Source organism: Plecotus auritus, assembly GCF_963455305.1.
Source record: "Plecotus auritus genome assembly, chromosome: 8".
In the NCBI taxonomy this organism is placed as follows: Eukaryota; Metazoa; Chordata; class Mammalia; order Chiroptera; family Vespertilionidae; genus Plecotus; species Plecotus auritus.
This window is the reverse complement of record NC_137782.1, coordinates 62,564,688-62,579,408: the sequence shown is the minus strand read 5'-3', so window position 1 is coordinate 62,579,408 and position 14,721 is coordinate 62,564,688. Positions and strand designations below refer to the sequence as shown.

The window sequence follows — 14,721 nt, the reverse complement described above, 5'->3', positions numbered from 1 at the left end:
GCGGTTAGGGGCAATCAGGCAGAGGCAGGCGAGCAGTTGGGAGCCAGCAGTCCTGGATTGTAAGAGGGATGTCCAACCACCCGTTAAGGGGTCCCAGATTGGAGAGGGTGCAGGCTGGGCTGAGGGACACCCCCCCCCCCATGCATGAATTTTGTGCACCAGGCCTCTAGTATAGAAAATAATTCTGCATGTTTGCCTTTTCTTTGGAGTCTAGTAGAGGACCACACATGTATTTGAGTAGATGGGAAGGACCTGTCAAGTGGTGTAGCTCATTTTGATTTGTGACTTTATGATTTGTTGCTTCCACTATAACACAAAGAGCACATTCCCCGGTAATAGACCCTGTTCAAGAATTTCCCTTGAGCTTGAAGAAGAGCTATTGGCCCAGCAGTTAAAGTCCTGTGGTCTCATCTGACATGTTTACTAGTTTGCATGAGAGACAATGACTATAGCCTCTAGCTTTGCTAAACCTTATTTCCTTAGGGTGTTGGATTAAGTTGATATCTAAGGACACTTTCATCCTCTTGATTCTGTGGTTCTCTATTTTAAAGGGCTAGCGGAAGAGAATAAAGACAAAAAGTAATTCCTTGCAGAGAGTTATTGTAGGGTGGAGTTGGGAAGCAGATGGGTGGAGCAGAGTTTCTATTCCTGCCTCACAGACTCTTTCTTCACAGATGGTTAATATGACATCTGTCCATTTCATTTAAAGGGACATCGATAAAGTTGATGAGTTAATGCAGGACATTGCTGACCAGCAAGAACTTGCAGAGGAGATTTCAACAGCGATTTCAAAACCTGTAGGGTTTGGAGAAGAGTTTGATGAGGTGAGTGTTTTCATGCAGATCACACAAGCTTTACAAATGACACCGGCTGCCCTTTGATGTGCTAGTGAAGGAAGGCTCTCTCGCAGGCAGAATGTGGTTTCGAAATCACCAGTTCTTATCCCTCCAGAGACTTGCACAAACGGGGTATGGTATTAACCCTCCCTAATTCTCGAATTTGAAGAACGCTTTCACTGTTTGGGGTAGAAGGTTAGGTGAAGAAAAGGAACCTTTGTTGGGACCCCACAATAGGCTTTAGGTCAATAATTGGTTTCAACAAGTAGTTACCTGCACAACTGAGTCCTGAGGGAATCGGTCTGGAACTTGGCCACCTACCAGTTTCTGCTATAGCAAGTAGGACTCTGAGTCTCTTAGATTTTTAAACAATGATTGGGTTACCAAAGAAGAAATCGATTTTTGAAATACAGTAATAGACCCTGTTGAAGGTACTTCATTCTGCCTTAGATTTGAGTCCACTGAGGGTCATCAGGCCCTCTCCATTGAACCTGATTCTTTGTGCTACCTGATTCCCATGGTGTAGCTGATTAAACAGCCTGTGGCTCCTACCCTTGGTTGCCAGTACCAGGGTTTTCATGTTTTCCATTTGGAGTTTGATGGACTAGGCAAGTTTATTTCAATTCAGCAAACATTCCTGCACATTCACTTAGTGTGCCCAGTTCTGAAATAAAGAAATAGGATGAAAAGATACAATCCATTTTCTCAAGATGCGCATAGCCTGGTGCAGACACAGACATAGACATCAATATTGCTCGATTGTGTATTATGTTTACCAATAGAAGCGAATTCAGGTAATTGAGTCACAGAGTGTGGACCTGGAGTTCATCTCTTCTCTGACCTTCTCAGAAGGGGTGTGTGTCCCCTCAGCCATCAGGCAAAAGGTACTGCTGTGGAGGCTGGGATTCCCCAGGGTATCTCTCTCATTCTTGTGTTTCTTTTTACCAGGATGAACTCATGGCAGAATTAGAAGAACTAGAACAGGAGGAACTAGACAAGAATTTGCTGGAAATCAGTGGACCTGAAACAGTTCCTCTACCAAATGTTCCCTCTATAGCTATACCATCAAAACCCAGTGAGTACTTCTTATCCAGAGTCCCAACACACCCATGATGCCACGTGATCATTAGGTTTCAGTTTGGGTCTAGAGTTGCCCGGAGTTGAGAACCAGGTGGGATCTGTTGTGATGGCCCCGAGACAACTGCCCTATCCTAGTTTCTCTCTAGAACAGGGTTTCTTATTCGTGGCATTGTTGACATAGCCAGATTGTCCTTAGGGCTGGGGCTGGGTGGGAGGTCTGTCCTGCACACTGTGCATGTTGAACAGCATCCCTGGCCTCTTCTATCCACTAGATGCCAGTAGCATCCCTTCCTAAATTGTGACAACCAAAAATATCTCCAGATATTGCCAGATGTCCCCTTTGGGATGTGGGAGGGTATCACCCCCAGCTGAGAACCCAGAATGATTTTCCCTGTGTCACCAAATAAGGCCTGGGAGAAGGTGTGAGAGTTTAATCCCAGGACAGCTCTTGCTCCCTGTTTAGAATCCTGAGCTCAATGCACCTGTAAAAGCCTGGAGCCTCGGAGGCCGTCACTGTGGGAAGGAAATAGCTTGGCTTTTTTAAAGTCCTGGTTTTATAAAACTTTCATTTCCTCCTGCCTGCTCCTCCTTCCCCTTCCCTCCCCCATTATTTTACCCTTGGGTGGAAGTATTCCACACAGAACTAGAAAAGGTGAAGCAGTTTGATTTGGCATAGAGAGTACCCGGGGAGCAGAGGGTGATCAGACTGTAGTCACCTCATTCTCCCCGTTTCAAGGAGGAGATGGCCCTTCGAGTTGAGTCAGCTGTTCAGGTAGGGCTGGAATAGGGGCAGAGGAGTCCAAATGTCCAGCAAGTTGCCTACAGGTGTGGAGAGGTGATTCAAGACACTTGAGGGGAAAGGGAGGTGGCAAGGATTTGATCTCTTCTGGTATTTTTCCTTCTCTTCCTGACCTTGGATGCTCTGGAACTGAGGCCTCCCCTGAATCTTGACTCCTAGTGTAGAATCCTTGTTTTGTCTGGCCCTGATGCTGATAGAAGGGAGGTGCTGGGGAAAGTGTGCCTGGTTATCTGGAGTTTTACGTTGCAGCTTTTAGGCACAGAGAGGTAGTCTGCTGATAGCCTGGAGATGAGGTGGCTGCAAGGGCAGGGCTGTTTTTGCAGACACCATGTGGCACAGTCCTGGCACCCAGCCAGAATGAGTTGGGAGGACTACAACTAGCCCTTCTAATTTGCCTTTTCTCTTGTCACACAGCCAAGAAGAAGGAAGAGGAAGACGACGACATGAAGGAATTGGAGAACTGGGCTGGAACCTTTAATTAACTGGTCCATTGCAAGCTGGGCCCAGACAGACTCTGGTGACCTGCAAATGGGCAGGCGTTTGTGTGTGCAGGGCAGGCAGGACGTGGTGCAGGCAGGTTCCATCGCTCTCGAATCTCCCTCCAAAGCAGTAGGGCTGCATCACTGCTCACTCTGCATAGCATGGTCTGTACCCAGCGGGGTGGGCGGGGTTAAGGGTGGGTGGGTGGGATGGGAGGTGCCTGCTGTTTATAATGTTGAATTTCTGTAAAATAAACTGTATTTGCAAATCCAACATTGAGCTTCTGGACTACGCTAACTCCACTGCTGAACCTCAATGGAAAGGGTCGACCATTTGCAGTTGAAATGATCTGAAAATGTAGCCTCTGTCCTTTTAAGTCAGTTGACTTGTACATCTCTTTGTAAGACTTGTATGGTACTGGCAGAAAAGTCGTTTTTTAAAAGCCATAGGCTTTTCCTTGTCCTTAGCTGTAATAATGCATCTGATTTTGGTTTCCTCAAGAGCTGTATTTCTGTCCATCACCTGTGTACTGGCCCCCGTGTTTCCTATTCTAGCCCACTCCTCACTTCCACTTCCCTGGTCTTTTGACATTTGTGACACTGATTTGAAATGGATGGTGTTCTCTTGAGAACAAGTAAGATTGTTAGAGTTAAATTCCAGCTATATGTTTTTCTAACATAGCTCTAAGGTCCTTGTTGCTGTTTGTGATAACTGATAGATAACTCATTGGAAACATGTGCATACATTTATATTCAGATGAAATTATGGTTTGCACTGTCTATTAAATATCTCAATTAATTTTCATACTTTGCCATTGTGTTCAATCAATCTCTCATTTGCTTTGGGAGTTGACCCTTTCCAGGCCAGCATGGTCCAGTGGAGCCTGTGGAAGACTTGAGCATGACCTAATTCAACAATTTGAACCAAAGAGCAGAGTGTATCTTATTAGAAATGTGTTTAGGCTCTGAAAGCCATGCATCTGTGGCCTTCACCTTGCATGGGGGCCTTCTGGGAACAGTTTAGGAGTGAGTTGCTTCTTTGTAGTCTAGAGTCTTCCCTAGTTCTTCTCTATCAGTGTCCATAGGCAATGCCAGCAGGACAACAGCCTTCACCCATTGAAAACCATGGTGATCCTACTAACTAGGCCCTTCAATCAGGTGCATTGAAGAAAATGGCCTTTCCCGTGAGGAACAAGTGTAGGGCAGTGATTGAGAACCTAGGACACAAATTGTAGTCTCAGATCTGCGGTGACTTGCCATTGACTTTGGCCTGGACTCTTCCACTCTCTACTCTTCTTTAGTCTTGTACTCCCTTGAGAATCTGGTGAATGCTATGGACCCTCTCCCTCATAAAAGTGGATCTGTGCATATTCATCTTTAATTCTGCATGCAAATTGGCAAAATTGAGAGTTCACAATTAAACACTACCATCACTCACTGGGTGCCCTGGGGCAAGTTTGCCCCCACCTTGGATCTCTTTTTCTCACCTGTGAAAAAAGCGGGTGGGTCCTATCTGTGAAGTTGCGCATGCCTTGTTCCTTATTGTTCCTTTTCCCAGGGCTGCCACGCATAGAATTGGGACTTGACCACAGTGGCTTGAAATATCCTGACTTATGTGTAGGTTGCATCTGGCTACTGTCAGAAATTTTCTTTCCACCTCAAGAAGAATCTAGTAGCAATGCTTGCTGCCAGCTTTTACCTCCTCTACCTGCAGTTGGTGGTCCTTCGGCATCATTGGTGTGCGAGGTGGACATTAAGCTCTTCTCATCAGCTGCTTCAGGGGCTTCTCAACCAGGTGTGAGTGACGGGGACTAGAGGACTTCCTTTTCTGTCTCTTAAAAGGACACTTGGCATTGTTAGGGCCCACCCTAAAGTAATATGATCTCATCCTTGATCCTCACCTTAATTACATCTACAAAGACCTTATTTCCAAGTATACATTAATTTGGGCACACTATTTAATGCCCTATGCTGCCTCAGATAGCTTGAAAGGTCACCCAGCAGGGTTTAGAAAGTTCTGAGATAGAGATGGGAAACACAGGGATTATGGACCTCATTTGCTAGATGGGAAAACCAAAGCTTAGAGAAGCTTTGGATTCCACTGCTAATAAGTGACAGAAAGATCAAGCAAATGAATTTCTTGTCTCCTGAAGGCCATTTATTCAACAACTGTATTTTGGACACCTTTGTGCCAGCTCTAACAAAGCTCATGGTTTGGTGGGAAAATTAGGCTATGGTCATCTTCCCCTTCATCATCATTGCCAACACACACTGGGTAATCAATGTAGAATAATCCACTGAGAAAAGGGTGACTAACCCAGAGGGCTTGGGAAGGAAGCACTATCTCATCCAAGACTGAGAGGTGCTAAGGACTCAGCAAGGGGAAAGACAGGAAAGACAGAGAGAAGGATAGCTGTTTTTGTTTGTTAGTTAATCCTCACCTGAGGATATTTTTCCCATTGATTTTTAGAGAGAGTGGAAAGGAGGGAGGGAGAGGGAGAGAGAGAAAAACATCAATGTGAGAGAGACACATGGATTGGTTGCCTCCCACAGGGCCCCGTCCAAGGTGGGGATCCAACCTGCAACCCTGGTGCTTGCCCTTGACTGGGAATTGAACCTGCAATCCTTTGGTGCTGAGTTGGCTCTCTAACGACTAAGCACACCGGGCAGGGCAGGAGGATAGTTTTTTTTTTGTTTGTTTTTTTAAATATATTTTATTGATTTTCTCAGAGAGGAAGGGAGAGGGATAGAGAGCTAGAAACATCAATGAGAGAGAAACAACAATCAGCGGCCTCCTGCACACCTCTTACTGGGGATGTGCCCGCAACCAAGGATGTGCCAGCAACCATGCCCTTGACCGGAATCGAACCTGGGACCTCTCAGTCTGCAGGCCAACGCTCTATCTACTGAGCCAAACTAGTTAGGGCTGGGAGGATAGTTTTTAACAGTATGTGCAAATGCCTGGGGGACCACTCTGGGCACCCTTGTGGGTCTGAGCTGGACAATGACACAGAGTCAATACTTTTGGTAAGTATTTATGAAATGAATTATAGATGGGGAAACTGAGGTACCAGGTGTTTCAAATCCTATAGCAAGTATGGGCAGAGCTAAGATAGGAACTCAACTTCCCTGTTTTCCCCATCTAGGTCTCTTGTGTGCACTGGGTACCACCCTGCAGAAATAGTTTCCTTCTGCCTGGCAGTTGTGGCTCAGTGGTTGAGTGTTAACCCATGAACCAGACGATTCCTGGTCAGGGCACCTGCTCAGATTACAGGTTCATCCCTGGTAGAGGGAGTGTAGGAAAAAGCTGACTGGTGATTCTGTCTCATCATTGATGTTTCTATCTCCCTTTCCCTTTCTCTCTCTGAAATCAATTTAAAAAGAAAAAATAAATAGCTTCCTTTCTTCCTGCTAAGCTGCATCCTGGCTTTACTCAGCGGAGACAATGGAGCTGGGATAGAAGCATAGAACTTTAGTTTCCTGCAGCCCAGACTCTGCGCCAGTCCCATGCTAGATTTCCATGAGGCTGTGGCTATACTGGGCCCACATTCCCACAGGGTGACTTGGGCTGAAACAAAAATATTCTGCTCCCAGTGACATTACTTGTCTGGACTTTTTGGTTTTCAACATGAGCAACAGTCCCAGCCAGGCTGGCTGTGGCTCAGTGGTTGAGCATAGACAGACCTATGAACCAGGAAGTCACAGTTGGATTCCTAGTCAGGGCACATGCCCAGGTTGCAGGCTCTACACCCAGTGCAGCATGTGCAGGAGGCAGCCAATCAATGATTCCTTCCCACTGATGTTTCTATCTCTCTCTTTCCCTTTCTCTCTGAAATCAATTTTAAAAAATAGATATATATACATAGATTATATATACATAGATTATATATACATATATACATGTACATGTACATATACATATATGTGTGTGTGTGTGTGTGTGTATATATATATATATATATATATATATATATATATATATATATATATATCAACAGTCCCAAAAGAATGACAAACTGCAAACTGTAAGGGAGCATTTACTAAGACTGGGCACTTATATCTGCTTCATTTTATTTAATCCACACAGGAACTGTTTTCAGGGCAGGACTACTCATTGCCCAATTTTACCGCAGAGAAAACTCAGGCTCAGGGAGATAAAGTGACTTGCCCAAGGTCACAGAGCTGGTGAGCAGTGGAACCACAAAAATCTAGCCCTGGAATACCTTTTTGCCACAGTGGTGGGGAGGGGCAGGTTCACAGAGACTCTTCCCTTTCTCCTTTAGAAGGTGCTAACTAAATGTGATCTAATACTAGGGTCCAAAGAGGTGGCCAACTCTCTTGGAAATCTTCCTGCTAAGAGTAAAAGGCCACAGGCAGCAGGATCTGGAATGGAGTGGTGGGGTCAGAACCATACGGCAAGTTAAGACTCCTAGCTCCTTCCACAAGGGGCTTTGAAGGTGGGATCCTTCTGGGGCTGGTTTGCTCTCCCCACCCTGAGGCCTCACCTCTTTTCCCCCAGACCATCTCACTGACACTACCTCTGTTTCCTTCTCTGCCTCTCAGTATGGGCAGCTATGTGGGGGATACTTGGTTCCTTCACAGAAAGTGTGGAAGAAGACACTATGGTACATAATGATGACAGTTCCTCTTACCTATTGCTTCATAATAAACCATCCTGAAACACAGTTGTGAAAAGCAATTATTTCATTATGCTCATCGATTCTGTGGTCCAAAATTTGTAAAAGGCCAGTGGGAACAACTTATCTCTGTTCTGTGATAACTGGGAAGACCTGCAAAGACTTGAAGGCTGGTGATGACTTCAGCAGCTGGAATCATCTGACCTCTTCAGTCCTATGGTGTGTGGGACCATTGATGCTGGTAGTAGGCTGGGGCCTCTCCTGGGCTGTCAGCAGGAGCATGTGGCCTTTCAATATGGCTTGAGCTTTCTCACAGTATGAAAGGCCTTAATGTAGTCTGAACTCAGGGCTCTAAAAGTGATTGTCCAGGCCAAATATATTATGTGCTCAAAAAATATATACCACTGTACCAATGTATTGTGTACATAATACACAATCCCTTGAGGTTTGTGGGATAAAAGGCTGGGATAAACAATAAATGTAATCAGAAATTCCAATGTATTCTCATATTCCAAAGGATTTAAAGAATTTACCTCTGCCCAACCGGCGTGGCTCAGTGGTTGAGTGTGGAGCTATGAACCAGGAGGTCACGGTTTGATTCCCGGTCAGGGCACATGCCCAGGTTGTGGGCTCGATCCCCAGTGTGGGGCGTACAGGAGGCAGCCAATCAATGATTCTCTGTCATCATTGATGTTTCTAACTCTCCCTCTCCCTTCTCTGAAATAAATAAACATATTTTAAAAATTATATAAAACAAAATAAAAGCTCCATGCCCTGGCCCAGTAGCTCAGTTGGTTAGAGTGTCCCGATACGCCAAGATTGTGGGTTCTATCCCCTGCCAGGCACATATAAGAATCAACCAATGACTGCATACTAGTAAATCAGTGGAACAGAAATTGATGTCTCTCTCGCTCCACCCCCTTTCAATCAATCAAGAATATAAATAAATAAATAAATAAATAAATAAATATAAAAGCTCCTGTGTCTTCTACTGTCCTCTGGATAGAGTCACAGCTTCCACACTGCCGGTATGATTTGGCAAGCCCCTTGCCTGCTTTTCTAGCCTCCTTGAGTCTGGTTCCTTTGGTGTTTCTCATGCTGGGTTGGCAGAACATCTGCATCAGAATCTCTCAGAAGATAAACCTTCATCATGAATGACACAGTAACCATTAGGACCAGGAAGTTCATGACCAACAGACTACTTCAGCGGAAGCAAATGGTCATTGATGTCCTTCACCCTGGGACGGCCACAGTACCCAAGACAAAAATTCGGGAAAAACTAGCCAAAATGTAGAAGACCACACATGATGTCATCTTTGTGTTTGAATTCAGAACCCACTTTGGTGGTGGCAAGACCACTGGCTTTGGCATGATTTATGATTCCTTGGATTACGCAAAGAAAAATGAACCCAAACACAGACTTGCAAGACATGGCCTATCTGAGAAGAAGACCTCCAGAAAACAGAGAAAGGAACGCAAGAACAGAATGAAGAAAGCCAGGGGGACTGCTAAGGCCAATGTTGGTGCTGGCAAAAGAAGGAGTAAAGATTCTTTGGTGACTATCTGTGACGGTTGTGCAGATTTTTCATGAGAGGATTAATAAATTATAAACTTAAAAAAAAAAAATCTCTCAGAAACTAACTCAACCTGCAGGTTCCTGTATGGATCAGAATTTGTTGGGAGGTTGGGCCCTGGAAATTGCATTTTAAACATGCTACCAGGTGATTTTCGTTCTCATTAAAGTCTGAGACTCCCACCTGAGCTTTGAGATACTCTTCCAGTACAGTACCCTCTCCCCGCTTCTGAAGATGAGGTAACAGGCCAAGAAAAAGTAACTTTCCCATGGTCTCAGAGTTCATGTTAGGGAACTGAAGGGTTAATTCAAGTCAGGCCTTGGGGGCAAATAGGCCCCGGACAATCTCCAAGGGGCATTTTCCAAACTTCTTGATCAGGGTTTGGGTTCCACCGAACACGTTTTGGAAAGGCTCCTTCGGGGTCCCAGGGCAGCGGGAGACAGTGTGATGCTGGATTTGGTTCAGTGCAGGAGCCGGCCCAGGCCTCTAGAGCGGGCGTGGGGGTGGGGGGATGCGTTCCGCCTCCTCCTCCTTGGTTTGAGGGGCCGAAGCCGCAGAGCTCCCAGAAGTCTGTAGGTGGCGCCATCTCCCTCTGCGCTTCGTCGCAACAACCGGGAGAGGGTGGCTTTTCCCGGTGGTCTGCGCTCCTGGAGGGATGGGCGAGAGGAGGTGGAGTGGAGGTGGGGGTGTCTACTTAGAATCGACCCCCGTCTCCCCGCCATCTCCACCTATCTCCTTGCTGGGGTTCTCTGATGCTAGACTGCCAGCGTCCCCGACAGGAAGCAGTGGTAGGGAATGGATATGTGGTGGTCCCAGGTGCTGTCACAGCTTGCGGGGTGGAGGGGTAGGGAGGTTTAGGGGGGGCGGGGTGCGAGAGGAAAGGGTGTAGGAGAAAGTGGGCAACCCAGCCAGGAGGCAACAGCCAGGAGGAGAGGTCATTATAACAACAACATTCGTAATAATACTAGTAATAGTCGTTATTTACTGTGCGCCCACTCTACAAGGGGCCATTACACTGTGTGCATCTCACTGGTTCAGAAGGTCTCAGTTAAAGGTCCCTGCCAGCAAAGGAGGGCCGCACTGTGGATACGCCTCCCCCTTGGGCTTGGCCTCCGTGTGGGAGAGTAGGGGTGGGTCCCAGGCCAAGAACTTCAGTATCCGGAACTGCTGCCCCTCTGCTCTCTTGATGAGCTGCCACACACCCACACCTCAAACAGATTTCCTTTTCCAACTCCAAAAACTGGATTCCTCTGCCCCTATTTCTAGTGGAGCTTGTGGACCCACTGTGTAGGACCTCAGCCTTCCTGACCTGGCCCTGCAGCCTCAGGGGGCTCAGGAATCAGTCAGAGCCCCACTCTACACTCTGCAGGGTGACCCAACAGGACTGGGGAGGGTTGCCCAGAAACTACTATTTTTAGCACACTGCTAAGGTGGGCCTTGAACACACCCTGGGAAAACCCTGATGAAGAAATGTCTTTTTCAGCCTGGCAAATGTAGCTCAATAGTTGAGCCTCAACCTATGAACCAGAAGGTTGTGGTTCGATTTCTCTTCAGGGATCAATCCACAGGAGCTTTTATTTTTTTATTTTTGATTGATTGATTGATTGATTTTAGAGATGAAAGGAGGTTTGTAGGAGGCAGCTGATCAATGATTCTCTCTCATCATTGTTTCTCTTTCTCTCTTCCTCTCCCTTCCTCTCTGAAATCAACAAAAATATGTTTTTTAAAAAAGAAATGTCTTTTTTAAAAAAAAAATCCTGACGTGTAATGTTTGCTGATTTCTATGGTGTAAATACTTTCACGGTGACCAATTTCAAGCTACCAACATGACAACACAATTCCTCAAAATTGAACAATTGGCTCTCTGAGCCGGTAGAAGCTGGCTCCAGCAGACCAGTGACAAAAGGCCTGTTTATGACTTTGAGTGTTTAAGATCTTTTCTCTGCTTTGATCAGGACCTTCTGGAATTTGTCAGGGCCAGTGCAAAATGAAATACAGGTTCCTTGTTCAAAAAGTATTAAGAATTCTAAGACAGTGACAACAGAGCATTAAACCAAGTATGGGCCCTTTCTGAGTGAGGGCCCTGTGCAGTTGCACAGGTCTCACACCCATGATGGTTGCCATGGCTGTGGTCCAGGTTACCAGCATCACTCATTGTCAAGGCCTCCTTACTGGCTTCTCTACTGTCTCTCTGACCCCTACAAACCATTCTCCACTCAGCTGCCAGAGGTACCTTTTAATATCTAGGCCAGATGTTGTCACTCCCCTGCTGCCTCTTGTTTTTTGTTATTTTTTTTTACTTCACTGTTTTAATATCACGAAATACAAGTCAAAACATTGTACAAGTATACTTTTCACTACATGGAGATGGAATAATACATTTATGTTTTTACTGAAATCTGTATCACCACTACTATTTCTATAAGTTTTTATCATGAATGAAAAAACACAAGTCATTTTACCTTTGTTGAAAGAGAAACCAGGGCCTCACTTGCTTCTGGTGGCCTGGCAATATCTCCTGATCCTGGGAAGCACCACAGCTCTTACCTGGGAGGCAGCATGTCCAGGTGGCCTTTGAAGCAGATAGATCTGAGTTCGAAATCCCGCTCTGGATCTGAGTTTGAATCCCTGCTCTGGAGCTATCCAGCTGTGTGGTGTGGTATGTGGCTTCCTGTTTGGTGTCAACAAAAGTTTGCTGCCACCAATCTAATGCCAACAGGAGTCCCCAATCTGGGGTGAGTAAAAGAAGCAGCTTTATTCAGTTAAACGGTTTGCAAATCAGGGAAACGGCTATGGTGGAAACTGAAAGTGTACACCTCTGAGACAATGGGGAGACAGCTTTTTGTAGAGAAAGTCCCCTCCCTGCTCCTAGATTGGTCCTTTTTTTTTTTTTTTTAAATATATTTTATTGATTTTTTACAGAGCGGAAGGGAGAGGAAGGATAGAGAGTTAGAAACATGGATCAGCTGCCTCTTGCACGCCCCCTACTGGGGATGTGCCCGCAACCAAGGTACATGCCCTTGACCGGAATCAAACCTGGGACCCTTGAGTCCGCAGGCCGCCGCTCTACCCACTGAGCCAAACCGGTTTTGGCTAGATTGGTCCATTTTTTATGAATGTGAGGAATCCAAATTTGCACAGTCTGATTGGTCCAAGTAAGTCTTGATAGGTGAGAATCACACGTTCTGATTGGTCATTATAGAGCTGCTCTGATTGGTCAATTAATATGCAAACGACGATATAGCTGTGCAGTTCAGATTGGACAGGGCAGGTCTCAGCCCATTGGTTGAAAAACATACCGCTCCCTTATAAGAGCCAGCTGAGACAGCAGGAACACAGTAAAAGAGGCTGGTGGCTCAGCCTGGGGCTATTCCTAGGAGGCTGCATGCGTGCCTCCGTGAAAGTGCGTGCGTGCGTGCGTGCAAGCGACGGAGTGCGGTGAGAGGCCTCTGTCAGCAATGGCTGCTGGGCTCTGGTTATGGATTTGGGCCCAATTAACCACAAGGAGCTCTTTATGGCAGTTATGTTCCTTCTCCCACCTCAGCGAGGGAATAGAGGTAGGTGCACACCTTCCTGTGTGGGGGTGGGGCATATGGAAGGTATGGAAGGAGAGGTGGTGGTCCTAGCGTCCGGTAGAGAACGGCTATGAGGGATCTTATTGATTTACCCCCGGCGGCCTGTATTAGAGGAAAACAGCACCCATGAGGGGTCTCTTTTCTGTCCTTCCTCCATGGATCCCAGAATTGGTTCGTGAGGGGGAACCTCACCTCAGGGCTGTCCGGTGCTGCGCATCTTGCCCACTCTGCTCTTGGTGAGGAAACTGCCAGGGTGTAGCACAAGGAGGGTCAGCGTCCTAGGTTCGGGTCCCTTCCTTGCCACTAGATGACACCCTGCCCCTTTTTGGGCCTCAGCTTCTCCATCTCTACTGTGGATCTCCTTCCGAACCTGTGAGGTGCCAGAGTAAAGAGCAAATGTGAGCCTGAGTCCCAGCTCTGTGCAGTCACTCCCCCCATGAAAGAGGGAGTGTATCAGCTTCCTGAGGCTGCTGCAACAATTTACCACAAATGAAGTGGCTTCAGATAAAGGAGTCTCTTCTCCCAGATCAGGACAGAAGTCCAAAATCAAGATGTCAGCAGGGCTCTGAGGGAGAATCCTTCCTTGCCTTCTTCACTAGCAAGCCTTGGCATTCCTTGGCCTGGAGCCTCCAATCTCTGCTCTGCCTTCATATCACCTTCTCCTGTCTCCTATAAGGACACTTATCATTAGATTTGGGGCCCACCTGGGTCATCCAGGATGATATCATCTTAAGACCCTTAATTTAATTTTATTTTCAAATAAGGTCACATTCACAGGTTCCAGGGATTTGGATGTGGACATATCTTTTGTGGGGACCACCCTTCATTCAGCCCATCACGGGGGTTATCATAGTCATCATACCTTGCAGGCATGCTGCCAGAGAAATGAAAGTGAGAAGCAGAGGATTGGTCTGTGCTGTGTGCAGTGTGGACCCAAAGAAAGAAATGGAGGGGGAGGGAAGAAAAAGCCACTGGGGAAGCTGCCCTGGCAGTACTGAGATGCTCCCCCTTTGTGTCTTTTCTCTGTGAATGGGCCAAGCTGAACCTCCCTGGCACCCAGGTCCTGTCTCTGAGGTGGGCGGGCATCTCAGAATCCCTTTCTGGCAGAGTGTTACCCAGAAACATATTTTACCCATAAACAGGCCAATTAAGAAGGTAAATGTTTTCAAACAGGAGGATTTATTGGCATAGAATGTGCCATCCCTCCCAGCGGGAGGAGTGGGTGTGCATGTGGAGCCATCTGGAGGGGAGTTGTTTATCATATTTCTTTAGTTACAAGTTGCTGGTTTGGAACTGGCAAGGCTTCATTAGGTGTGAGCATGTATTTCTGGGAGTATGCACAGATCTGGGCGGCTCTGTGAACACACGTGTGCCTATGTCTGTGCAGACACGGATACCTTTGTGCTTGAGTGCATGTGTCCTCCTGCCTGCATGTGTGTGTTCATGTACATGCTCACATGTGCACAACCCTTTATTGTATTCTTTGTGTGTGCACACGTCTCACTGTGTGCAAAGACATGTACACATGAATGTAGGTGGACCTGCACACATGTTCCTGTATGGCCTTATGTGTACTTGTATGTCACCAACCCTTCATGCCTGTGTGTCTCAACTTCCTGTTAGCATTAGCTGTTGCTGATCACACCCTCCTTAAAAGTCTCTTCCCTGACAACTTCCCATGTCACCCTCCCTGTCTGATCTCTCTCTCCTATGTGTTCCTCTTTTCTTTTTCTAGAGTTCT

General features: G+C 46.5%; 1 protein-coding gene and 1 pseudogene across 2 annotated transcripts in view; both read left to right on the top strand.

The window, feature by feature from the left end:
- CHMP4B (charged multivesicular body protein 4B) overlaps positions 1-4,001 on the top strand; it is a 47,523-nt gene extending 43,522 nt beyond the window's left edge. Inside the window, exons 3-5 of the mRNA XM_080683679.1 lie at positions 710-824; positions 1,785-1,911; positions 3,130-4,001. Of these exons, the coding sequence (XP_080539805.1) occupies positions 710-824; positions 1,785-1,911; positions 3,130-3,197 (310 nt within the window). The 3' untranslated portion in view covers positions 3,198-4,001. The remainder of the gene's footprint in view (positions 1-709; positions 825-1,784; positions 1,912-3,129) is intronic.
- A 4,974-nt stretch (positions 4,002-8,975) lies between these two features.
- LOC308256561 (small ribosomal subunit protein eS24-like) lies at positions 8,976-9,422 on the top strand (annotated as a pseudogene). The gene has a single exon. The product of its transcript is annotated as a small ribosomal subunit protein eS24-like (transcript).
- Positions 9,423-14,721: the final 5,299 nt, after the last annotated feature.